This window comes from Heteronotia binoei, chromosome 2 (assembly GCF_032191835.1).
Source record: "Heteronotia binoei isolate CCM8104 ecotype False Entrance Well chromosome 2, APGP_CSIRO_Hbin_v1, whole genome shotgun sequence".
Taxonomy (NCBI): Eukaryota; Metazoa; Chordata; class Lepidosauria; order Squamata; family Gekkonidae; genus Heteronotia; species Heteronotia binoei.
In genome coordinates, this window is record NC_083224.1 from 24,715,423 (window position 1) to 24,742,296 (window position 26,874).

Consider the following 26,874-nt stretch of genomic DNA (forward strand, 5'->3'; position numbering starts at 1 on the left):
AAACTTGTTGTGACTTGATGACACTTTCCACCAGCAATGCGAATTATGGGGGGGTAGGTCTGAATCTAAAGGAATCCTACTGCCATAAACTGACAGTTCAAGGCAATTCTTTCTGGGTCTTAGAAGATGCAGATTAGAAGGTATCATAGACTATAGGCAGATGTCAGACTAACCCAACATTCTTAAGGGCTTTCCCTCCTTACATTCCCTGTGATCTCTTTATGGCTGCCACACGGCATTCTCTTTGTAATCACACACGTATGGTGGGAGGAGGTCAGTTTGGGACTACAGAGAGGAATTTTCAAGGGCAAACTCATAATTATGGAAATCTGACTGTGATTCTGGGTATACCTCATTCGGTGTAAGCCTTCTCAAGTCAGTGAAATTTCATTGGCTGCATTCCTACTTTTCTCATGTCTTGTACTGGATCATGTCCTCTGGGTAATGACAACATGGCTCAGGTTGATGGCACAGAAGTTCACTGTCAAACACCTTCCTATCTGATGGGTTGACCTTCAAAAGCTTATACCCTGGGAATCTTGTTGGTCTCTAAGCTGCTACTGGGACTTTGACTCTATCGAATAGCTGCTATGGGGAAATGTACTTCTCTCTATGTTCTTCAAGTTCACAGGATCACTTGGATCCAAGGTACCATTTCAACATAAGGTGGAACTGGATGCAAGGATTTCTGCTCCTGGAGAAACATGGAAGTTGTAATTGTTGCTTTCCTCCAGCAGAATGAAAAGGCCTCCTCCAATCCTGTTGCCTGGATTTTGGGTTGCCTCAGAGAAGAAGAAGAATATGATGATGATGATGATGATGATATTAAATTTATATCGTGTCCTCCACTCCAAATCTCAAAGCGGCTCACAATGTCCTTTACCTTCTTTCCCCACAGCAGACACCCTGTGAGGTGGGTGGGGCTGAGAGAACTTTCACAGAAGCTGCCCTTTCAAGGACAACTCCTACAAGAGCTGTGGCTGACACAAGGCCATTCCAGCAGCTGCAAGTGGAGGAGTGGGGAATCAAGCTTGGTTCTCCCAGATAAGAGTCTGCACACTTAACCACTGCACCAAACTGGCTCTCTGGAAAGCTCTGCGGGCAGAAATCCTTGCATCCTTGGAAATGCTACTCTGGATCTGTAAGCTGTCCTTGGTATACAAGAACATGCTGGACAGAATAGATCAAAACGGTGCACTGGAATCATAGGGAATTTTCCCTTTCCCAGGAAAGTATACTTAAGAACACAATACTGCCTACATATGATGTATTGTTAGAAAAACAAGAACTGCCTTGCTTGATCTAACTGTGGTTTACTTTGCCCAGCAATCTATCAGATCCACAACAAAGTCTGTTTTTTAAGTGGGTAGTAGAACTTGTTGACTCCCTAATCTGAATGGCCCTGGCTACCCTGCTCTCATCAGATCTCAGAAGCTAAGCAGAGTTGGCCATGGTCTGTATTTGGATGGGAGACCACCAAGGAAGTCCAGGGTTGCTATGCAGAGGCAGGCAATGGCAAACCACCTCTGTTTGCCTCTTGCCTTGAAAACCCTAGAAGGTCACCATAAGTCAGCTGCAAGCTGATGGTACTTTCCACCACCAGAACCTGTTGATACCCAAGGTGATTGTTTCATTACAAGCTGGGCAGTACTACCCACTCAATGGCTACACGCCTTCTCAGTGCCAAAGAAGCCACTGCTCCCTCACTGTCATCTTAGTTCCTACCAGGGCTTTTTTTGTAGCAAGAACTCCTTTGCATATTAAGCTACACCCCTCTTATGTAGCCAATCCTTCAAGAGCTTTACAGGGCCTACCGTAAGCTCTTGGAGGATTGGCTACATCAAAGATATGTGGCCTAATATGCAAAGAAGTTCCTGATACAAAAAAGCCCTGGTTCCACTGTGTGGAGGATCTGGTAGTCCACTACCAAACTGCCCCCTGAATAATATAAAGAGGTCAGGATGGTAATGCTCATTCCTTTTTGTTTATCTCAAGTATCTTTTGCTTACAGGAAACGTACTTCTGAACATACAAGCTCCATTTAGCAGCCAAAGCTCATTGCTCTTGACGAATCTGTCTTCCATGAACCTATGGTCCAGTAATAACCGATACTCCCTCTAAGCTGTGGAGTCTTGTGAGCAAAAATGCTACTTCATGAGCTACTGGCATGAAAGTTGCGAGCTACTGCATAAATTAGTTTGTTCTGGGGTCATTCTTCTTGAACTAAGGCAAAAATGTGTGAGCCAGAGGCTAAAAAAGGACAGGTTTCTTACCTGTAACTGGTGATCTTCGAGTGGTCATCTGTGCAATCACACATATGGGTAATCCGCAGGATTGGCCCCGACCTCGGAGAGTTCAAAGCAATCTTGATCGTAGATCTGGCGCGCCTCCCGCTTGTCCTGGGAGGAGTCAGCTACTGCGCATGCCTGGAGAAGGGGGAGGTGCTTAGCCACTCAGTTTCTTCCCGCCGCCGGGTAGGTGGAAATAACTGTGCTAACTAACTTCCAGCAGCGGGGAAGGCTGGGTGGGTCTGTGTGATTGCACAGATGACCACTCGAAGATCACCAGTTACAGGTAAGAAACCTGTCCATCTTCTTCGTGGTCTCTGTGCATTCACACATATGGGTGATTAGCGAGCCATTTCTTCGGAGGTGGGTGCTGGATCTGTAAGAAAATGTAGGATTAGAGTGTAACATAATGATAGTGTTACTCACGGTGGTTAGTCGAAGATCGATCGTAGCACCGCTTGTCCGAAGGAGGCGTCTCGCCGGGCACGAACGTCGAGGGCGTAGTGCGAGGCGAAGGTAGATGTAGAGGACCAGACGGCTGCGGCGCAGATGTCCTCTATAGGTATGCCTTTCATGAAGGCGGACGAGGTGGCCACGGCTCTGGTTGAGTGGGCTCGTATATGTTGAGGGATTGGTTGTTTTGCCAGCTGGTAGCAGAGTTCGATGGCAGCAACAATCCATTTGGAGAGTCTCTGGGTAGATATTCTGCTGCCCTGATTATGGGTAGCGTAAGTGATAAAGAGTCTGGGGTCTTTACGGATTTGGCGGGTTCTATCTATGTAGAAGGCTAGGGCTCTCCGTGCATCCAAGTTGTGGAGTGCCCTTTGTCCCGCGTCCGCGGGGTGCTGGAAGAAGGCTGGTATAATGGACTGTCTTCCCAGATGGAAGGGAGAGACGACCTTGGGAAGAAAGGTCGGGTCAGGTCGGAGGACCACCGTACTGTTATGAAATGTCGTATACGGTGGGTCTGCTCTGAATGCGCAGATGTCACTGGCCCTCTTACCTGTGGTGAGGGCCGTAAGTAATGCCGTCTTCCATGACAGCAGGTGCAGTGGAATGGAAGCCATGGGTTCGAAGGGCGGTTTCATGAGTTGGCTCAGGACTAGAGATAGGCTCCAGGTGGGTAGAACTTGTTTGATTGGTGGGTGAAGGCGAATGATGCCCTTGAGGAAGGCTCTAGTCGCATGGTGAGAAAAAACCGTTGTGCCATCGATGCGGGGGTGGAAAGCAGAGATGGCTGCCAGATGTACCTTCAGGGAGGAATACGACAGACCCGCTCTAGAGAGCGTTAAGGTGTAAGTTAGTACCTGAGGTATGGTGGCATAGTTGGGGTCGAAGTTGTGTTGTGAGGCATAGTGTGAGAAGCGTTTCCACTTAAGTAGATAGGATTTCCTAGTAGATGGTTTTCTGGAATTCACTAGGACGTGACGGACCTCTGGGGGGAAATCTAGAAATTGATTCTCCAGGCTGTTAGCTTGAGTGACGCCGGGTTGTGGTGAAGGACCCTGCCGTCCTGTTGGGAGAGGAGATCCCGTGTTTGAGGGAGCTGGACGAAGGTATTGTTGGACAGGAGCAGCACGGTCGTAAACCAGGGTTGGCGCGGCCACCATGGAGTTATGAGGATGCAGTTTGTGTGGTCTACCTGAATCTTCTGTAGAACTCTGGTGATAAGTGGGATGGGGGGAAAGAGGTAGTGCAGTGTTCCGTTCCAAGTTTGTAGGAAGGCATCCCCCCTGGAGAGGTGGGATGGGGGACCTCTCATGTAGAAGCGGGTGCATTGGGCATTTGATGGTGAAGCAAATACATCTATCTTCGGTTGTCCGAAGACGTTGAAGATCTGTCGGATGTATCGACTGTTGATGGACCACTCGTGGTTGTTGGTCGAGTGGCGACTCAGGGCGTCTGCCTGGGTGTTGTCGGTCCCTGGTAGGTGCACGGCCGTGAGGAAGATGCCCTGGCTTATGCTCCAATGCCACAGTGCGAGGGCTCTCCTGCAGAGTCTGACGGAGGCGGTGCCGCCCTGCCTGTTGATGTAAAAGACTGTGGCGATGTTGTCGGAGGTGACCTGGACGTGCTGGTTCTTTAGCGACGGGAGGAAAGACCGCAGGGCCTTGTGCACTGCGATGAGCTCCAGGCAATTTATGTGGAGAGAGCGTTCGTAGTCTGTCCATTGGCCCTGCACCGTGAGGTCCTCTAAGTGGGCTCCCCATCCCCACTTGGATGCATCTGTGGTTACGATCACCGAGGGCGGTGTCTGTTTGAATGGCATGCCCTTGAAGAGGTGATGTTGCTTGGTCCACCATTTGAGGGATGGCACAATGTGCGGTGGGAGGGTGAGTAGTGTGGATTGATGTTGTGTGTGGGGGCGAAAAGTCCTTACGAACCACATTTGAAGGGGGCGCATGTGCAGCTTCGCAAACCGCAGAACTGCTGTGGTTGCTGCCATGAGGCCTAGCATTCTTTGGAAGGTGAGCGCTGTTTGGGAGCGCTGGGCGATGATAGTGTTGGCCATTGACAGTATGGCGAGTGCTCTGTCCTGAGGTAGGGAAGCCGTTTGCGAGAGCGTGGAGATGTCCGCCCCTATGAACTGAATCCTCTGGGTAGGGATTAGTTTGGATTTTGAGAGGTTGACTCGGAGGCCTAGGGTGGCCAGGGTGGAGAGGGTGGTCGAGACGTCCAGTTGTAGTTGCTCCCTGGAATGGGCGACGATCAGCCAGTCGTCTATGTACGGGAAGATTGATATCTGTTGCTGGCGTAATGTGGCTGCTACTACTGCCATGCACTTGGTGAAGACCCTTGGTGCTGTGGAGAGGCCGAAGGGGAGGGAGCAGAACTGGAAGTGCTGCCTCCCTACGGCGAACCTTAGGAATCTTCTGTGATGATGATTGATTGTTATGTGGAAGTAGGCATCCTGGAGGTCTATGGACGCCATCCATGCTCGTTCTGGGATGAGCGGAAGGATTGCCTGAAGCGTGACCATACGGAATTTCTTGTAGATTATGTGTAGGTTGAGTTTGCGGAGGTCGAGGATGGGTCGGAGTCCTCCGTCCCTTTTTGGTACCAGGAAGTACCGGGAGTAGAAGCCGGTGCGATGGTATTGGGGTGGGACTGGTTCTATCGCGCCCTTGTCCAGCAGAGACGCAATTTCTGTCTGCAGGGGTGCGGACGGGGGTGTGGTGAGGAATCGGTGGTGCCTTGGAGTGGATGTAAACTCTATCAGGTAGCCTCTTTGAATGATGGTGAGGACCCAGGCGTCTGATGTTATGGTCCTCCAGGCAGTGTAGAACGGTTGTAGTCGTGTTGATGGGTTTGGCTGATGAAGGGGGACTGGACGGCTCGGGGCAGGGAGGTCAGAGAGATGGTTTGGATGTGGTTGGAGGTTTCTTGGTTGTTTGGCGTCTGTGCTGAAAGGAAGGCTTGGACTGTGGTGGTTTGCGCTTCCATGAATCCTGTTGTCGTGGGGATCTGGCCCCTTTGTATTGGCTGGACCTCCAGTTCCTTTGTCGGTTGGATTGTGTCAGAGGTTGGGAAACTCCCAGACGTTTCGCCCTCTTCCTGCCATCGTCTACTGACGTGAGGATGTCATCTGTAGATGAGCTGAACAGGCCGAGGCCATCAAAGGGCAGGTCTTCCACCTTGTATTTGATGTCTGGTTGGAGGGAGGAGGATCTGAGCCACGCGTGTCTACGGAGTGCTATGGCTGAGGCCAAGGTTTTGGAAGAACACTGTGCAGCGTGCCGTGCAGTGTTGATTTGCTGTTTGCTCACTCTGGCGATCTCTTGCAGGGTAGTGGCGGCTGACTTCTGGGACGCCTCGGGTAGGGATGGTACCAGTGCGCCGAGGGAAGTGGTCAGGTTGTGGGTGTATGCGGAAAAGCATGCCATGTAGTTGAGGATTTTGGTTGTGGCTGTAGTGAGGGCGTAGATCTTTCTCCCGATCGTGTCGAGTTTCTTGCCCTCTCGTTCTGGTGGTACCGGGTGCCTAGTCTGCTTCGATTTCGAAGACGAATGCACGATGATCGAGTTCGGAGCCGGGTGAGTGAATAGGAACTTGGATTCAGGTGCATGTATCTTGTAGAGGGCTTCGACCTTCTTGGATGTCGGCAGTACTGATGCCGGTTTGTCCCATGCTTCTCTGAGTGTTTCTAGGAGGACGGGGAGCATGGGAAGAGATGAGCTGGATGGAAGATCCGCATGCACCAGATCGAATACGACGTCCGAGACTCTGGGGGCGTCCGTATTGAGCTTCAGGTTCAGCGAACTTGCCATGTTTGCCACGAGGTCGAGGTAGGATTTCGGGCCCTCGGACGGCGATAGGTCTGCTGGCTTGGCTATGTCGGATTCTGGGGATTGTAGGTCCGAACCCGAAGAGTGGTCGGAGTCGGAGAGTTCCTCCTCGGATCCGTCGTCGGTTCCCTGGTGCAGGTCGGGCTGGGGCGTTGTCTTGGGAGCCGTGTGTAAGGACTCGAGTGGCGGCGGGAGTTTCGGTTCGGCGCCGAGATTCGTAAGGTCGTCATGGTGAAGCGGTTCGACCGATGCGGAATGGAGTCTGTGTGAGCGATCTCGGTCGCGAGGAGACTCTTGGTAGCTGTGGTAATGTCGATCGTAGGATGGTGATCGTCGGTGCCGTCTTCGGTTCCGTGGGGATGGAGACCTGGATCTCGATGGAGAGTAGTAGTAGTGTCTCCCCCTGCGGTGGCTGCGGGAGCGACGGCGGCTGCGGGACCTGGTGCGGCGGCGACTGCGGGACCTGGTGCGGCGGCGGCTGCGAGACCTGGTGTGACGGCGACTGCGCGACCTGGTGTGCCGGCGACTGCGGGATCTGGTGCGTCTGCGACTGCGAGACCGCGGTCTGGTCGGGAGGACTCTCGGGGTCGAGGGTTCTCTGGTGAGCGCGTGGGCGTCTACAGGGTGCGAGAGATCTATGAATTTAGATGGGTCGAGGATCCCAACGGATGCGGTAGAGTGCGTATCCAGCAGTTGGTCTGGTGGGGAATTCGGAATGGACGGTGACTTGGATGAAATGCGGATGATTTCCAATGGAGTGATTGATGGTGTTGCTGTCGACTTCGATGTCGGAGTCTTCGGCAGCGATCCGGAGGCAGTGGCGCTCGGGTTCGGGGTCTTCGGCTTGGTGGTCGGGTTCGAGACCGAGTCGAGAGGTCGGGTCTTGTGCTTCTTGGAGCTCACGCTACCCGTCGGGTCCGAGTGGGCGGAATCGGAACGGCGGCGCTTCTTGGGGTCGTCCGACTTCTTGGAGTGCTTGCCGGTCTTAGGCTTACTGGGACTCTGTGCCACGGAAGCTGCCGACTGCGTCTCTCCCACGAGGTGTGGGGAAGATGGCGCGGGTTGTTTTTGTCCGCCATGCGGCATGGCCGGTCGGAGTGTGGTTTCCATGAGGTGGCTCCTGAGTCTCGCGGCGCGGTTCTTGCGGGCCTGTTTGCCAAATTGGCTGCAGTGCACGCAGGAGTCTGGACGGTGGGCCTCTCCAAGGCAGAACAAGCACAGAGAGTGACCGTCGGATGAGGGGATTTTGGATGAGCAGCTGGTGCAGCGTTTAAAGATTATCTTGTCCCTTCCTTCCATCCGCCCGGGGAGGGGGGGGGGGAGGGGAAAAGTCCCGAAGAGATAGTAAGAAAAGGCCTTTTTTTTTTTTTTTTTTTTTTTTTTTATACGATACCAGGTAGAAGTAGAAGATGAAGAGTTGAGGTTGAAGAGAAGGTAGTTGTAGAGATTGCAATGAAGAAGTTGGAGATCAACGAGGAAGGTGCGATCCGGTCGGCGGTAAGGAAGAAACTGAGTGGCTAAGCACCTCCCCCTTCTCCAGGCATGCGCAGTAGCTGACTCCTCCCAGGACAAGCGGGAGGCGCGCCAGATCTACGATCAAGATTGCTTTGAACTCTCCGAGGTCGGGGCCAATCCTGCGGATTACCCATATGTGTGAATGCACAGAGACCACGAAGAAGATCTGTGAGCTAGCTCACACTAACTCACATTAGTTCACATTAGTTTGTTCTGGGGTCATTCTTCTTGAACTAAGGCAAAAATGTGTGAGCCAGAGGCTAAAAAACTGTGAGCTAGCTCACACTAACTCACATTAGTTCACATTAGTTTGTTCTGGGGTCATTCTTCTTGAACTAAGGCAAAAATGTGTGAGCCAGAGGCTAAAATACTGTGAGCTAGCTCACACTAACACAACTTAGAGGGAACACTGGTAATAACCTGTAGTGTCTTGTGCTTAACTAAAGCACCGCGCGGCCATGCAGCAGAGGTGACCAGGGGAAGTCCCTTGGTCGCCCTGCTCAGCGCGGGAAAAGACTCCGCCAATCAAGAGCAGTGGCGGGAAGTTTGACTGGCCAGGATTGGACTGGCCAGCTGGAGGGCTGTTCCGGGCCGAATGTATATAAAGCGGGTCCCGGCCCGCGTTGCCCTGTTCTGTGATGTACCTTCTAATAAAGTATGTTGCCTTCTGCACGGCTCGTCTCTGAGTACATTACATAACCAAAAATGTACCTCAGAACTACAGAACAAAATCTGAGCCTAGTGGCATCCTTAGAGCCAACAAATTCTGGGTACCAAATTCTGGGTACTTCCTCTGGATGGCCAACAATCCAACTTAGTTGGATTTTAAAGATGCCACAGGACTCAAACTTTGCTCCAGACCAACATGGTTACCCACTTGAATCATACTTCAGAGCTGAAAAATGTCCTGCTCTCTGGAATTCCTCCATCCATCAACTTGAAGCAATAAGTAGTAATACGTAGTAATTCCCCAGGTTCAAAAAGGTGCAACAAAGAAACATCTAGAGGCACTTTGCTCTTCAAAAAACCTGTGTGGCAATTAAATGAGCACTTCTTACCATACCTGGTTTAGATCCTTCATCAACAGATCCATTGTAGACTTGGTTGAGGAACTCGGGCCGGTTGTCATTCATGTCAATGACATAGATGTAGAGGTCAATTGGATTCTCCACTTTGTTTCCATTCATATCTACCGCATGGGCTCTGAGCTGTTAAAAAAAATAAAATAGGAACATCACCTCAATAACGAACTTTTGCACCTTTAGCTCTTTCAAATTGTCGCCAATGTTAGGATTTATGAATGTTGGGAGTATGGAAGAAATTGACATAGGGACCAACAATTTTTTAAATATTCAAATCTCACTGGAATTGAGTGCGTATATTAAAATTTAAAAAGGACACTGAAATTGTATCACTGACAGTGACGATTTATTCATTTAGGAACATAAGAAGAGCCCTGCTGGATCAGACCTATAGTCCTAGTCAGGTGTCGGATTCAGCGGGAGCTCACAGGAGCACAGCTCCTGAACCTTTCTGAGAGTTCCACCTCCTCCTTCCCACCTTGTCCATTGAATAGTAGGTGCAGCTGCATAACAATCCCTGGAAGAGCTCCATGGTCCTAGTCCAGCTTCCTGTCTAATACACTGGCCAACCACTTCCTCTGGATGGCCAACAACAGGACATAGAGACCGAGACCTTCCCCAGGTGCTGCCTCCTGCCTCTGGGATTCAGAGGTTTAGTGCCTCTGAACGTGGAAGTTCCCCTCAGTCACCATTGGCTAGTAGCAATTAAGAGACTTATCCTCCAGGAATTTATCTCACCCCCTTTTAAAGCTGTTTATTTCTGTGGCCGTCACTACATTCCTTGGCAGCAAGTTCCACATTTTAATCGCTCTCGCTGAAGCGGCCAGAACTTGGTGATCTATCACATGCTTGGCATAAAGAAAATTCCAGGTTCAGTCTCTGGCACTTCCAGGATCAGGTGGTAGATGATGAGATATATTTCTATTCAGAGACTCCTGGGTCTACCCAAGACCATTGCCAGCCAGAACAGTGTACAGCTGGCTGGATGGACCACCGCCCTGATTCTGCATCGCAGTTCCGTGTGCTCAAATTTTAAGCGCATTGGCACAAGGATAGCCTTTCTTCGTGTTGTTAAGGACATATAAAGAGCTGTGCTGGATCAGACCAAAGGGCCAGGTAGTCCAGCATTTTGTCCATACAATGGCTCATCAGCTGCCTCTAGCCACAAGCAGGAAGACTCCAACAGCATCATGCCACCTGTGCTCCCCAGCAACTGATATGAAGAGGCACACTGTCTCTGGGATTGGAGGAAGTAGAGATTTATTCTGCTCAAATTTCACAACTAAGGCAAATAATAAGAAGATGATACTGGATTTATACCTCACCCTTCACTCTGAATCTCAGAGTGACTCACAATCTCCTTTATCTCCTTCCCCCACAACAGACACCCTATGAGGTGGGTGGGGCTGAGAGAGTTCTCCCAGAAGCTGCCCTTTCAAGGACCACTCTGCAAGAGCTATGATTGACCCAAGGCCATTCCAGCAGCTGCAAGTGAAGGAGTGGGGAATCAAACCCAGTTCTCCCAGATAAGAGTCCATGCACATGACCACTATACTGAACTGGCTCTCATTAATAAAGCACCTTTTTCTAAGAGTGGAAAAAGGAAAAAAAAACCCAAAGATCTATCTGCAGCCTAATCAAATTCCAGATGCAGCAGGATTAATGGCAAAAAACCTATTCTCACTTGGATGCTTTTCACTGGAATCAAACGTCACATTACAGATGGAATCAGAGATCTGTTTCAGAGACTATTCAATTTCAGTGGAACCGATAGGAGATCAATTCTGGTGAATTCCTCCAAAATTGATCCTATGCTTTGATATCTTCAAGTCCTATAGGAACACAGAACTGTTCGTTTCCTAGAAGATTCTAAAATCATGGTGACTTTTGGCACTCTAAAGACTAACTTAGGCTGTATACAGACAGCCTATTTGGGCCGACACAGGAACTCCCCACAGTTGGATTTAAATTGCGTGTTCGAACATGCAAATCTGGGTCCAACCGTGCTCCCACCCTTATGATCCCCCAGCACCTCTCTGCTGCCTTAAAATCTCTGAAGCACTTCCCTGGTGCCTTCCCCATCTATCTGAACATCTGGGGAGCACCAGGAAAGTGCTTTCCATGTTCTTGAGCAGTCTGACCACTCCTCCAGAGCACACGCAGCCTGTCCCTCTTCCAGCAGCGAGGTGTGCACTGTTTGACCGACTTGGGGCACCTCAGACTGTGCCAGCTTTTTTTCTGAGCCAGGAGGCTGCCTCCCCAAGCTGCCCATCTGCACCCAGTCATATTTTAAGAAGAAGATATTGGATTTATACCCCTCCCTCCACTCCACATCCCAGAGCGGCCTATAATCTCCTTTACCTCCCTCCCTCCCTCCACAACAGACACTCTGTGAGGTAGGTGGAGCTGAGCGAGCTTTCCCAGAAGTTGCCCTTTCAAGGACAGCTCTGCGAGATAGATGGCTGACCCAAGGCCATTCCAACAGGTGCAAGTGGAGATGTGGGGAATAAAACCCGGTTCTCCCAGATAAGAGTCCGCGCACTCAACCACTACACCAAACTGGCTCTCATTTATTATGAGATTTATTTATTTATCTATCATGGCATATGTCAACGCATCTGACCCCATTTTGTCAGATGCATGGGCATATGAAGCTGCCTTATATTGAATCAGGCCATTGGTCCATCAAGGTCAGCATGGTCTACTGAGACTGGCAGCAGTTCTCCAGGGACTCAGGTAGAAGTCTTTCACATCGCCTGCTTCCCAATCCTTTTAAACTGGACATGCCAGGGATTGACTATGGGAACTTTTGCATGCCAGGCAGATGCTCTTTGTTCCATTGACCCTTGATGACAAAGCAGATTATGGCTTATCGAGGCTTATGGCACAACATATTCATTAGTCGCAACACATTATGGTGCAACATATTCATTTGTCTTTGAGGTGTCACAAGATTTTTTTTTTTCTTTTTGCCATTTGAGCCATAGAGGATCAACATGGTTGCCCTTCTTGGAATTTGTCTAGAAATTTGTAGTGCCACTAGTCAGCAGCACCAATTGATGATTCGTTCTCTAGAAATGCTACATCTACTAATGTCCATACTCAGAAAAGATGCAAGTGTCTTGCAGAGACAGATGTTTCTTCTGTAGCCAAATCCCATAACAATCAAGGCAACGGTGATCAATCAAGAAGAACAGAAACCTTCCGAAACTTTCTGCTATAGACATAAAACCGGTTTCATGTTGGCAAATCCCAGCATCCTGATTTGTTGGGACTGGGTGGGACTGCACTTAATCAACCTTTGGCCCGTCAAACTATCAATCAGGAGTACTTGCATACCATTGGTTGAGTCCGCTCCGCTCCCCCGCCCAAGTGGCTGTTGCTACCCAGCAAAGCTGACTGTCAGTAAAATGCAACCAACCTTTGTTACTCGCTCTCCTTACTTTCTCCCATTGACTGAGCTGCCTATTGCACTGATTCACAGAGGAGAGAAAGAAAACCTTCCTTCGACTGGCTGAGGGAGGAAGGAGGAGGGAGACAGCAGAGAAAGTCAGAGACAGACTGTTGGTTTGAAAGGTATCACTAAAGGCCTCTGGGGCAGAACTCATTGGACCCAGTGCTGACTACAGTTGCCAGTTCCAGGTTGGTGGGAAATCCCTGGAGATTCTGTGGTGGAATTTGAGGAGGGAGTCAGGACTTCAGAGTGGGACCCGACAGACACAGGGTCTTGCTGTGGAAGCTGACTGGGTGATTTTGGACCAGTCAGACTTCCAGCCTAACCCCCCACACACGGTTGTGAGAAGAGAATGATGCAAGCTGCTTTGGTCCCTCCCCCCCCCCACACACTGTGGAGAAAGAGGGGGAAGGCAATGGAAAGCTGAACTTAGAGGGGCAGATAAAGGGAAGAAGATAGGGTTGCCAACTACAGGTTAGGAAATTTCTGGATATTTAAGGGGTGGGGCCTGGAGAGGGTGAGGTTTGAGGAGGGGTGGGACCTCAGACAGGTACAATGCCTTTTCTTCCTAGGGAATCACTGCTGTCCATCACCAGGTGAGGGCTGGAGGTCACTCAGAATTACAGATAGCAGAGATCAGCTCCTGTGGAGGTCAGGAGGAGTGAATGCCTTCAATTGGGTGGGTGGGAAGACAGCAAGGGGGGCACTCACCTGGAGCCTCCTTCAAGAGCCCATTGCATTTTTCTTCACAATGGGCCTTACTCCTAGTAAGTCTATAATACTGTAGATGGTCTTACATCTTCATAGTACATATTCTGAATGAGTCAAAGTTTTCAAAGATTTCAGGTTTTCACGGCTGGTAACATCATTAGGGTTTGTAGAATCTTTCGGGATCAAGTGCCGTGTTCTACTGGAGAAAGTTTTCCTTCCAGACGTTTCGTTCTCAGCTGCGGAGAACATCCTCAGTGGCGTTGATCCTCAGTGCAGTGGCGGAGCGGCTGCTCCGGCTGCAACGCCACTGAGGATGTTCTCCGCAGCTGAGAACAAAAAGTCTGGAAGGAAAACTTTCTCCAGTAGAACACGGCACTTGATCCCGAAAGATTCTACAAACCCTAATGAGTCAAAGTTTGTCTGGGCTGTGATCACACACACTAAATAATGCACTTTCAATCCACTTTCAAAGCACTTCCAACTGGGGTCAATCCCGCACTAGACCTTTAATTCTGATTCAGTCCTGCCCCCAAACTGACATTCTGTACTTGAATCATGGAATCATAGAAACCAACTCTATGAATCGGCATGAGTTTTGCCAGTTCACACCGTTAAATCCAGCTAGAAAGTGCACTGGAAGTGGATTGAAAGTGCGTAATTTAGTGTGTGCGATCACAGCCACAGGAAAACATTTCACACATTCAGGGAAAAAATATTTATATATATATCATGCCTTTTTTTCAGTGCTCTCCACTGAAAGAAGAAAAACATCTCACACATTCCAATAAACATTTCACACATCCACAAAAAGAAAATATTTCATGCATGTTTTCAGTGCTCTCCACTGAGGGGGTGGGGGCAAACAAACAACAAACCGAACCAGTCTTTGAGGAGGGAAAATCTTCCACACTTTCATCTCCCCCCACCATGTGTCTTCATGTATTTTCATCTGTAGTCACACCCCTTGCAGTCAACTTCTTTTTAAAAGGTATAGTTTGCATAGGGAGAATAAAAGGAGCCTGTTCTCTGGATGTTCCTGCTATGTGAAATACAGTGGACAGGAAAGGGCTCTCCCAGTAACAGTAGCGCCCTTTCAAATGAAGCTCACCCACAGGTAGGGTTTCCAAATCTGAGGAAGAGGTGGTTCTATACCCACCCTTCCACTACCCAAAGGAGTCTTGGAGCAGCTTACAATTGTCTTCCCTTCCTCTCCCCACAGCAGACACCCTGTGAGGTAGGTGAGGCTGAGAGCGTTCTGAGAGAAGTGTGACTGGTCCAAGGTCACCCAGCAGGCCTCATGTCTCAAAGCAGCTTACCTCCTTCCCTTCCTCTTCCAACAGGCACCCTGAGAGGTAGGTGGGGCTTGGGAGCCCGCGAAAGCTAGGGACCCCAGTGGAGTACATACAACATCATAGAGTCCGCCCTTCAACACTTCCCTTTTCATTGATTGTTATATCATGATACCACAAGGGTGGTGATAGGGGAGGAAGCATCCCAGAGGCACCCCCTTAGTTGCGGGGTGCCGCAGGGAGCGGTCCTATCCCCGATGTTATTTAATATCTATATGCGCCCCCTTGCCCAGATAGTCAGGAGGTATGGACTGGGTTGCCATCAATATGCGGATGACACCCAGCTCTACCTAATGATGGGTGGCCAGTCTGACTGTACCCCGGAAAATCTAGACCTGGCATTACAAGCCGTGGCCTCCTGGCTCAGACTGAGTCGGCTGAAATTGAATCCGACGAAGACGGAGGTTCTCTACCTGGGTCGGGGCGGTCCGGGGAGAGAGATCCAGCTGCTGGCCCTTGACGGGGTGCCACTAATACCGGTCCCCAAGGTCAAGAGCTTAGGCGTGCTCCTCGAGTCCTCCCTTACAATGGAGGCTCAGGTGGCAGCCACTGTTAGATCTGCCTTTTTCCATCTTCGGCAAGCACGGCAGCTGGCCCCCTACCTGGACCGCAGCGACCTAGCGACGGTAATCCATGCTACGGTCACCTCAAGAATAGATCACTGTAATGCTCTCTACATGGGGCTACCCCTGACGCTAACCCGGAGACTACAACTAGTGCAGAACGCTGCGGCAAGGCTGTTAATGGGGCTACCACGACGGGAGCACATTCGGCCAGTGCTGAGAGAGCTACACTGGTTGCCTGTTGTGTTCCGAGTTCGCTTCAAAGTGTTGGTATTAACCTTTAAAGCCCTTTATGGTCAGGGACCTGCCTATCTACGGGACCGCCTTTCCCCATATATCCCCCAGAGAGCACTGCGATCAGGGACAAAAAATCTGCTGTCTGCCCCTGGCCCAAAAGAAGCCAGGCTATCCGCAACAAGATCTAGGGCCTTCTCAGTGGCAGCAACAGAACTCTGGAACACCCTCCCAGAAGCTATAAGGGCCCTGCGGGATTTGTCGGCGTTCCGCAGGGCCTGTAAGACCGAACTGTTTAGGCAGGCTTTTCTGGTTGACTGAAAATGGGCTGCCACCGGACATCCTACAGAAGCTGGCGGTCATAGTCAGAACCCAATACCGCCAGACTAGATTGAGATAGCGTACTAGTTTTTAACTTGATAAATGTTTTATGGTTTTATATGTTTTATGGATTTGATTGTTTTTATGATACTGTAAGCCGCCCTGAGTCCGCTTGCGGAGAGGGCGGGATATAAATGTAAAGTAATAAATAAATAATAAACATCATGTTTTTGTAAGCCGCCCTGAGCCTGCCCCGGCGGGGAGGGCAGGATATAAATAAAAACTACTTCTTCTTCTTCTTCTTCTTCTTCTTCTTATTATTATTATTATTATTATTATTATTATTATTATTATTATTATTATTATTATTATTATTATTCTTTGTAGTCTGGAGATGGCTTGTAATTCCAGGGATCCCCAGGTCCCACATGGAGGCTGTAATCCCTAAGAGATTTTGCTGAAGGGCTTTATCAAATGCCTTTTGAGAGCCAGAATGGTGTAGTCAGGGCTATTTTTGCAGCAGGAGCTCCTCTGCATATTAGGCCACTCCCCCTTGATGTAGCCAATCCTCCTGGAGCTTACATTAGGCCCTGTACTAAGAGCCCTGTAAGCTCTTGAAGGATTGGCTCCATCAGGGTGTGTGGCCTAATATGCAAAGGAGCTCCTGCTGCAAAAAAAAAAAAAAAAAGCAAGCCCTGGGTATAGTGGTTAAGAGTGGCAAACTCTAATCTGGAAAACCAGGTTCGATTCCCTACTCCTCCACATGCAGCCAGCTGTGTGACTCTCGGTCAGTCACAATTCTCCCAGAGCTTTCTCAGCTCCATCGACCTCACAAGGTGCCAGTTGTGGGAAAAGGAAGGGAAGGTGATTGTAAGCTACTCGTGACTTTGTCCATGGGGTCGCAAAGAGTCGGACTCGACTGTGTGACTGAACAACAACAAAGGTAGAGGAAAGTGGGGTATAAAAACCAAGGCTGATTCCGCACTCCCCTTGCTCCAGGGCAGGCTTCCGTTTCTGTGCGGAGCAAGCTGGCGATTTCGCACCGGTTGCTCTGTGCCACCATTTTGCGTGGGGCAAACCTGCAATTTGCCGTGCCACAGTGTAAACCTGTTTTTTCAGGTTTACACTGAGGACCGGCAAATTGCGGTTTTGCCCCGTGCAAAATGGCAGCGCGGAGCAACTGCTGCGAAATCGCCAGGTGAGCGCAGAATCAGCCCAACGCTTCTGCTGAAAACCCAAACTGATAACATAATGTTCCACACACACACACCTGAAGATAAAGAAGATTTTGGATTGATATCCCACACTATACTCTGAATCTCTGAGTCTCAGAACGATCACAATCTCCTCTACCCCCCCCCCCCTGCCACAACAACGAACACCCTGTGAGGTAGGTGGGGCTGAGAGTGCTTTTACAGCAGCTGCCCTTTCAAGGACATTTCTACGAAAGCTATGGCTGACCCAAGGCCATCTCAGCAGCTGCAAGTGGAGGAGTGGGGAATCAAACCCGGTTCTTCCAGATAAGAGTCCGTGCACTTAACCACTACACCAAACTGGCTCTCACCTGCTTGCTGATGAGTTCAAACATTCAAAAACGTTTGACAAAGGAAAAAGCCATGCTGTTCCCCCTCCTCTCTTTGGCAAGGCCCACTTCCCTTCAATTTCATTCTAGTCTTTCCTTTCAACTGTTTTTTATCAGAGACAGCACTTGGGTTGACAGGCCTGTAATTTCCTGGATCCCACCTGGGTCCCCCTCTCTTTTTTTTGCCTAAATTGGCATTACATTGGCCACCTCCCAGTCTTTTGGCAAGGAGGCTGATTTTAGTAAAACGCTGCATATTTTAGTTAATAGTTCAGCAATTTCATCTTGGAGCTCTCTAATAATTCTCAAATGCCACCCGGTCCCCGTGACTTGTTACTTTCAAATGTCATCCTTTGTCACCTTTATTGGACACAGTACCTTTGATGAATGAGCAGGGGTGGGGGGGGGGGAAACCCCAACAACTCAAGAACACAGTTCAATATATTTCTTCAGCATTTTCAGATACGAAAACACAGGCAGAAGTAATCAGCGAATTTCTCTGCCTTCTTCTTTCTCCCTTTCTTGCAGAAATTGCCATTAAATGGGCTCCTGATTCTAATGTACTTAAATGGGTATTATTTTGTTGTGGTTGTTCTCAGGCCTGAAGCTTGGGTTCTGGCTCCCGCAGTGGGTCAGTCTAACCCGCATGTCAAAAGGAACGGTAATGTTCCTTAACAGATGTAGACCTCCCGCACCACACAATGAGCATTAATAGCTGTGGTCAAGCAGCCCATGGGGCTTAGGGTTGCCAATCCCCAGGTGGGGGCAGGGGATCCCCTGGCTTGGGAGCCCTCCCCCCGCTTCAGAGTAATCAGAAAGCAGGGGGGAGGGAAATGTCTGCTGGGTACTCCATTATTCCCTATGGAGACCGATTCCCATAGGATATAATGGTGAATTGATCTGCAGGTATCTGGGGCTCTGGGAGGGCTGTTTTCTGAGATAGAGGCACCAAATTTTCAGCATGTCATCCTGTGCCTCTCTTCAAAACACCTTCTGACTTTCAAAAAGATTGGACCAGGGGGTCCAACTCTATGAGCCCCCAAAAGAAGGTGCCCCTATCCTGCATTATTTTCTACGGAAGGAAGGCATTTAAAAGGAGCACAGTCCCTTTAAATGTGATGTCCAAAACTCCCTTGGGAGTTCAATCATGCTTGCCACAACCTTTCTCCTGGCTCCACCCCCACTGTCTCCTGGCTCCACCCCCAAAGTCCCCAGATATTTGGCCACTGTGTGACAGAGTGTTGGACTGGATGGGCCATTGGCCTGATCCAGCATGGCTTCTCTTATGTTCTTATGTTCTTGAATTGGACTTGGCAACCCTAGTGGAGCTTGGGGGAGGTGACCCCTCTTAGCTGAAGGGAGGAAACAAATGAGTGTGTATCTGCATTAGAAGAAAAAAGTAGTTTTAGATGCCAGGAGAGACTGAGAAGGAAGCAGACAGATCCTACCTGGAGTTGACTGAAGCTTCCTAGATCTTTCTCCTCCCCCCTCCTCCAAGTCTATGATGTAGGAGTAGAAGCTATGCTGTGATTAGGGTTGCCAGGCCCTCCTGGGATTATAGTTGATCCCAGGCCTTAAATTCAGCAGGAGCTCACAGGACCACAGTTCCAGAACCTTTCTGATGCCCCTCCATTGCTGGCCTTTTGGCTGTGAGGGGGCAGCCAAGGAGAGCCCCGGGTGAGCAAGGCCTGCTTGGGCTGGCTGGATCTCTAGCCAGCCGAAGCAGGTATCACTCGCCCAAGGCTCTCCTTTCTTGCATCTGGTTGCTTTTGGCTGGGGGGGGCAGCATATGCTAATGAGCTCCACCACCTATTTTTCTACAAAACGACCCCTGGTTGATCCCCAGATGACCAAGATGAGTTCCTCTTGAGGAAATGGCTGCTTTGGTGGGTAGACTGTATGGTGTTACAGCCTGCTGAGATCCCTCCCCTCCTCAAACCTATTGCTGTTCTAGAGCAGTCCCTCTTTCTTGGGGAACTTGAGCAGCTTCCTTTGCACGCTACCTTCTTAACTTCCTGCATGGACATTCTTAGCCCTGTTTCTTCCTTCTGCTTAAGGCCTGACCCTTTGTGGTGGAGGCAGGAAGCACCATCAAGTCTCAGCCGATTTACAGCAACCCTATAGAGTTTCCAAAGCAAGCAACATTCAGAAGTGGTTTGCCATTGCCTACCTCTTCATATCCAGATTGATTCAGCCTTCCATCCTTCCGAGGTCAGTAAAATGAGTACCCAGCTTGCTGGGGGAAAAGTGTAGATGACTGGGGAAGGCAATGGCAAACCACCCCATAAAAACACTGTGAAAGTAATGTCATCCCAGAGTCGAAAATGACTGGTGCTTGCACAGGGGACTACCTTTACCTTTTTTTACCTCTTCATAGCAACCCTGAGTGGTCTCCCATCCAAGTACTTTGCAGTAAGCACTACATTTTAAGAAGGATATAGACAAGCTGGAATGGGTCCAGAGGAGGGCGACGAAGATGGTGAGGGGTCTGGAGACCAAGTCCTATGAGGAAAGGTTGAAGGAGCTGGGCACGATTAGCCTGGGGAGGAGGCAGCTGAGGTGTGATACGATCACCATCTTCAAGTACTTGGAGGGCTGTCCGATAGAGGATGGTATGGAATTGTTTTCTGTGGTCCCAGAAGGTAGAACCAGAACCAACAGGTTGAAATTAAATCCAAAGAGTTTCCGCCTCAACATTAGGAAGAATTTCCTGACCGTTAGAGCAATTCCTCAGTGGAACAGGCTTCTTCAGGAGGTGGTGGGTTCTCCTTCCTTGGAGGTTTTTAAACAGAGGCTAGATGGCTATCTGACAGCAATGAAGATCCTGTGAATTTAGGGCGAGGTGCTTGTGAGTTTCCTGCATTGTGCAGGGGGTTGGACTCGATGACCCTGGAGGTCCTTTCCAACTCGATAGTTCTACTAACCTGGGCCAACCCTGCTTAGCTTCTGAGGTCTGATGAGAACAGGTTAGGCTGGACCATCCAAAACAGCCCTTTGTAGGATCTGAATAATTCAGCCCATGACAGGCAGAGGTCCTTGCGCTGGCCCCACCCCTTTATCACATTAGGGCGGTTAACCAACCTCGGATGCACACTGCACCATCACAAAATCCTTAAGCAAATTTCAATGCAGGTTCACATTTGATTGGCTGGAATTCTGATGGTTTACATATACTCCAGTGCAACCGTGGGTCTTCCTTGGTTGCGAAATGCCCCATTCATGTTGGCCGAAGGTGCTTGCCTGTGCATATCAAAACTTGTGGGACTTCAGACTGCTGAGTCGGTGTGCTGAGATATATGAAAGCCATCCCGCCCGGCTGCCTACCCTCTCACCTCTGGTGGGGGAAATTCTTCCTTGCCAGCTCAGCTCTTGACACAAATTAGCCATTAAAACAGATGTGTCAGCCAGGACTCAGGTCTGTGTGTACCACCGCTGCAGGTTTAAGCAAGATTACTAGACTTCTGGCTTGCTGAATTGCTTTTTTTGCTTGAGCGCAACCCCATGAACAAAATGCATATGTATCCGGGCCTGGTGTGTGCGACAAGCTGATAGGCTTATGCTGCAAAGAAATTACTTAACTCCTGGAGATTTCAAACAAGAGCTATCAAATATAATTAAAACTTGGGCTGGGGAGGGAGGGAAGGGGAGACAGATCTGAAGGGCTGAGTTATCTGCTTTGCGCTTTGCTTTATCTCAGAACGGAGGCGGGTTTTCCCCCCCCACCCCTGAGCTGAAGATAGAGCGAGAAGAAAACTAGCACCATTTCAGTTTGAAGATAATAACTTTAATTCGAGCTGAGAATTACTTCTTTTTTTTTTATTCCAAGGGCAGGCTGACCCTTGACCTATGACATTTTTGAAGAGCTGCCTCTAACACAGACAGGAATTGCTTTGCAGACCACCAGTCAAAGAAGTAAACACAGGCTTGGAATTCAGAGAACATTAAAGCGTGACATACAAATGAGTCTTTTTAAATACTAAGATGAAACTTTGCTCTTTTTCTAAAAAAGAAGTGGTATCTTTTTTTTTTTAAGGGGAAACAACGAAAGAGAGAGATAGAATGAGAGGCAGAGAAAGAAAGAAGAGAGAATAATAAGAAAGAATATAATATTCTCAGCTCAAATCCAGAAAGTTCTCTCAGTGGCGTTTGGGATTTCCAGTGATGGGAATGAAATCTCCAGCAGTGGTTGGCTGAACTGCTGTGATGTCACAGAGTGGTTGGAGCAGGCATCGGGATGATAGATTTTTGTTTGTTTTGTTTGTTTTGCTTGTTTTGTCAGCGCCGGTCCTTCTACGGCTCACTTCCCATGCTCTTATCTGAATGGACACCTCATGTCTGGCATGCATCTGGCATGGGTGTACAGGAAGGTCATCAGTAGGAGGAAACAGGGGGGACTCACACAAAAGGGAAAAGTTGCATGTAAGAATTTGGTAAGTGGGTAAATGCCCTCAGCCCCGTTTCTTCCCCCTCCCAGTCTACATGCCAGCTGCTCCCTGAACCTGATACAGTCTACCCCCTCTGTTCACCAAACTACTTTCTGCATGTCTGCTAGCAAAGTCATCCCTGAACTTCTTGACCTCCCCTTTATAGAGCTCTCACCTACCTCTTACTAACTGCATTGCCAGTATTCAAACCCTGCTCTCCATCCTGACTTTATTAATCGCCTCTTAGAGCTTACAGTTGGGCCTATGGTATGATGTAACCCCCTGGGAAAATCTGAATCTGTCCTCACTTCACCTAAGGAATCACCCAAAATTCTATAGATTTATGACAAGAGTTTCTGGCCATTCCTATACATCCTATACATCCATGACATCACTTCCAGGGTTTTCCAGGAAGTGACATCACACCATTGCTGATGGCCTCCTCCCTTGTACCTGCCCTTGACAGTCTCCTATCTCCCATGAAGATTTTCACATAATTCCAGTGTTCAGCACATCCAAGCTTCCAAGCTTCCTTTCCTTCCCCTTAAAGGAGCATTTCCCAGATCTGGAGGTGGAGGAGCCCCCATAGATGATTAGATAATGTTACCCAGAGTAATTCTTTTGCTCAAATTTATCCAGATCATGTTATGAATAACAAATGCCAAATAAGTATTCTTTAGCTGTAAGAGAAGGAATTTTCAGGCATGGAACACTCCCTTCCTTCTTTCCTTCCTTCCTCTTTATAACCCACCTTTATCCATCTCCTCTGTTTTATCTCCATACCCAGCAAGCTTCCATGGCACACGGGGGATTCGAACCTGGGTCTGCCAGATCCCAGTTTGACACTTTAGTCACTATACCACTCTGGCTCTCCTGAAACACTACATCTGGGCACAGTTGGAAAGAGGGTATTTGTTTAGATCAAGCTCTGGTCTGATCCAGTAAAGCTGTTCTTAATTAAAAGGTGATGGCCTTGGGACTCAATTAAGTCCAGAGACTATCAACTGGTCTATGAAATTAATTAAAATCCATAGACTGCAATGATTTTTTTTCCTGTACTGCACAAGCTGAGCCTCAGGAAGCCACAGAAAAGCTTTCTGTGAGAAGGGGGAAGAAAACCCTCAAATATTCTGAGGTAGGTCTCACAATGTTTCCTGTGGTGATTCTGTCTTAGTTCAGGCTCAGAAGCACAAACTCTTAAACTACATCTGAATGTGAGAGGTGACTGATTCCTTCCTTCCTTCCTTCCTTCCTTCCTTCCTTCCTTCCTTCCTTCCTTCCTTCCTTCCTTCCTTCCTTCCTTCCTTCCTTCCTTCCTTCCTTCCTTCCTTCCTTCCTTCCTTCCTTCCTTCCTCCCTCCCTCCAGCCAGCCAGCCAGCCAGCCAGCCAGCCAGCCAGCCAGCCAGTTTGGTGTAGTGGTTAAGTGTGCGGACTCTTATCTGAGAGAACCGGGTTTGATTCCCCACTCCTTCACTTGCAGCTGCTGGAATGGCCTTGGGTCAGCCATAGCTCTGGCGGAGGTTGTCCTTGAAAGGCCAGCTGCTGTGGGAGCCCTCTCAGTCCCACTCACCTCACAGGGTGTCTGTTGTGGGGGGGAGAAGATATAGAAGATTGTAAGCCGCTCTGAGCCTCTGATTCAGAGAGAAGGGCGGGGTATAAATCTGCCGTCCTCATCATCTCCTGCCTTCCTTCCCTTCCTCCCAGTTTTCAAACATCTGACATTCATGACTTGCAGCTCTCAAACATCTGACATTTATTCTATGTGGCTCTTATATTAAACAAGTTTGACCACCCCTGATCTACACTGATAGGTTAACCACCCAGGCTGTCAGGTTGGAGCTAGCTGGGTGGCAACGAGGGGACAAGGACAGCAAAACGTGGCAGTGACAGCATGGAATGCCCTAGGAATTGCAAAACTGTATGGTGAATGTAGATATTCTGCAAGTCTTAGAAAGGTCCTTGAGCCAACTCTGAGAAGGTTAACAGTTGTAAACTCAAGTGTAAATACCGGCTGCAATGGAGAAAGTCTAAGGTGACATTAAATAAATGCTATATCCCCCCCCCACCCCACCCACACACAGTTCAGTTGTATTTTTTTCCTCCAGTGTGCTGCCGCTGTTCTGTTCTTGTACTGCCAAAGGGAAAAACATACTAAAAGGCTGGGGTTTTAAATGCCCCCAAGGTTTTAGATCTCTGTGACATACTTCAGGGTCTGTTTGACCTTCACACTGAATTAGTAAACATATTTGTTCAGGTGAAAGTCTGAGGTGCCCCGCAGAAAAGTGCTTAACAGGTATCATTCTAGGGGTGGCCACTGGCTCAAAAGTATTGCAGCTTGTTTCTGCTGGAGAAGTTCTGGCCCTTTTATGGGAAAAGTTGTGGCCATCTTTTGAGCTGATCTGAACAATTCCCTTTAGCAGACAAACTATTTTTGGAGTATAGCGGGGAGAGCCAGTTTGGTGTGGTGGTGAAGTGTGCTGACTCTTATCTGGGAGAACTGGGTTTGATCCCCACTCCTCCACTTGCAGCTGCTGGAATGGCCTTGGGTCAGCCATAGCTCTCGCAGGAGTTGTCCTTGAAAGGGCAGCTGCTGTGAGAGCGCTCTCAGCCCCACCCACCTCACAGGGTGTCTGCTGTGGGAGAGGAAGATAAAGGAGATTGTAAGCTGCTCTGAGACTCTGATTCAGAGACAAAAGCGGGGTATAAATCTGCAGTCTCCTCCTCCCCCTGCAGGCGACCCAAGCAGGACGCCAAGCCACCAGTGTGAACTTCTTGTCTGTGCCAGGGAAGCTCACAAATAAAAACAGCGGGTGACAAGAGGCAACACAGTGGGAAGGAAGCACTACACCGCCCAGCCTCGCCACTCTCAGCTCCTCTCTGCTGCTGCTCTGCCTTTTCCTGCCTTGGCTGTGTTGGCAGCCGGGGGAACTTCTTCTCCCTGCTGCCAAGGAAGGGTGTTAGGCTGGCAGCAAGAGAGGAGTCGCAGAAGGCAGCAGCTGCCTGGCCATTCCTGACAAGGTGGGAGGAAGGAAGGGCGTGTGGCGGGGAACCCTAGCACCAGCACTGTTAACTGCGCAGGCCTTTTTAGAAGAAGAAGAATTGCAGATTTATACCTCGCCCTTCTCTCTGAATCAGAGACTCAGAGCAGCTTACAATCTCCTTTATCTTCTTCCCCCCACAACAGATGCCCTGTATGGTGGGTGGGGCTGAGAGAGCTTTCACAAAAGCTGCCCTTTCAAGGACAACTCCTACACGAGCTGTGGCTGACCCAGGGCCATTCCAGCAGCTGCAAGTGGAAGAGTGGGGAATCAAACCCGGTTCTCCCAGATAAGCGTCCATGCACTTTAATTACCTAACCTGCAATATACATTGTATCTGAGCACTGTAGTTTTAAATAGTCTCCGAGCTTCCCAAAGAGATTTCTCCCTCCTTACCTTTCTTTTATGTTTCTTCACAAGCTTCCCCGTTTGAGAAAAGCTACCCCTTCTAAAGTTAAATGTGGTTGCGTTGGTCTTTTTGGCAGCTCCCTATTTACATAAATGCTAAACTTAATAGCATTATGGTCAGTGTACCCAACCAGTGCTATCAAATTTATTTATCTCAGCAGGTCTTGAGTATTACTTGGGACCGGGGGTGGAATTCTAGCAGGAGCTCCTTTGCATACTGGGCCACACACCCCTGATGTAGCCAATCCTCCAAGAGCTTACAAAAAAGAGCCTTATAAGCTCTTGGAGGATTGGCTATGTCAGGGGTGTGTGGCCTAATATGCAAAGGAGCTCCTGCTAGAATTCTACCCCTGCTTGGAACTAAGTCTGGGATTGCCTCCTCCTGGGTAGGTTCCATGACTATCTGCTCCATGGCACAGTCAGTGAGAGTATCTAGAAACCCAGTCTCTTTCTCCTGACGAACACATATTGACCCAATCAATTTGAGGGTAGTTAAAATCACCTATTATGGCACAGTTATTTGATCTAGCTGCTTTCCTTAATTCTTTTGCTAGCCTGAAGATCAGTTGTAGCTCCTGTAAAATCAGTTGTAATTCCAGCTGCTACCTGGAAGTTGGCAACCCAAGGCTGCTTCATAATTTGGGTTACAAGAACACAAACCACAAGTATCCCCATTCCAACTTGTATCTTGAAAACTTATACCCCAAAAATCAAGTACATCTCTAAGGTACTACTGAACTCGAATCCAGCAAATTACATAATGAATGACTAATCTCCACACTAGGATACATCAGGAAGATTTTGCAAACAGCCCTATTATGAGAAAATCCTATTACTGGTCTACCAAATGAATTTGAGAATTACTTTATTTCCCTTTGGTGCAAAAAAAAGTTAGTGTTAATTAGAGAAACGGATGACGAACACAGACAAATAAAAATAATGAAATAATACTTGTGGCTGGGAAGCAATGCAATCAGGTTGAAGCCAAAACTTGAGCACGTGGAACGGAATTAAATGGAATGATATAGATCTGCATAAAAATCTGATTTTGATGGATAAGGAGAATGGATATAGAAGGCCAGCAATAAGAAAGCTCAGATTTGGATATGCTGTAAACATTCATATCTGAACATACGGATTCTAGGGCAGTGGTCCGCAACCTTTTTGGCACCAGGGACCAGCTTTGTGGAAGACAATTTTTCCAGGGACCGGGGGCGGGGGCATGGTTTCGGAATGATGCAATTGTGCACTTTATTTCTATTAGTTTGGTGTTGTGGTTAAGTGTGTGGACTCTTATCCGGGAGAACCAGGTTTGATTCCCCACTCCTCCACTTGCAGCTGCTGGAATGGTCTTGGGTCAGCCATAGCTCTTGCAGAACTGTCCTTGAAAGGGCAGCTTCTGTGAGCTCTCTCAGCCCCACCTACCTCATAGGGTGTCTGTTGTGGAGGAGGAAGGTAAAGGAGATTGTGAGCCGCTCTGAGATTCTGAAATTCGGAGTGGAGGGCAGGATATAAATCCAATGTTGTCTTCTTATTATTATTATTACTACATTGCACTATATAATGAAATAATTATACAACTCTATAATGAAATAATTATACAACTCACGGCCCAGTTG

At 48.8% G+C, this 26,874-nt stretch overlaps 1 protein-coding gene across 1 annotated transcript in view; it reads right to left on the minus strand.

The window, feature by feature from the left end:
• Nucleotides 1-26,874, minus strand: part of CDH4 (cadherin 4) — a 1,291,203-nt gene that overhangs the window by 302,528 nt on the left and 961,801 nt on the right. The window contains exon 7 of the mRNA XM_060232964.1: nucleotides 9,153-9,297. Within this exon, the coding sequence (XP_060088947.1) occupies nucleotides 9,153-9,297 (145 nt within the window). The remainder of the gene's footprint in view (nucleotides 1-9,152; nucleotides 9,298-26,874) is intronic.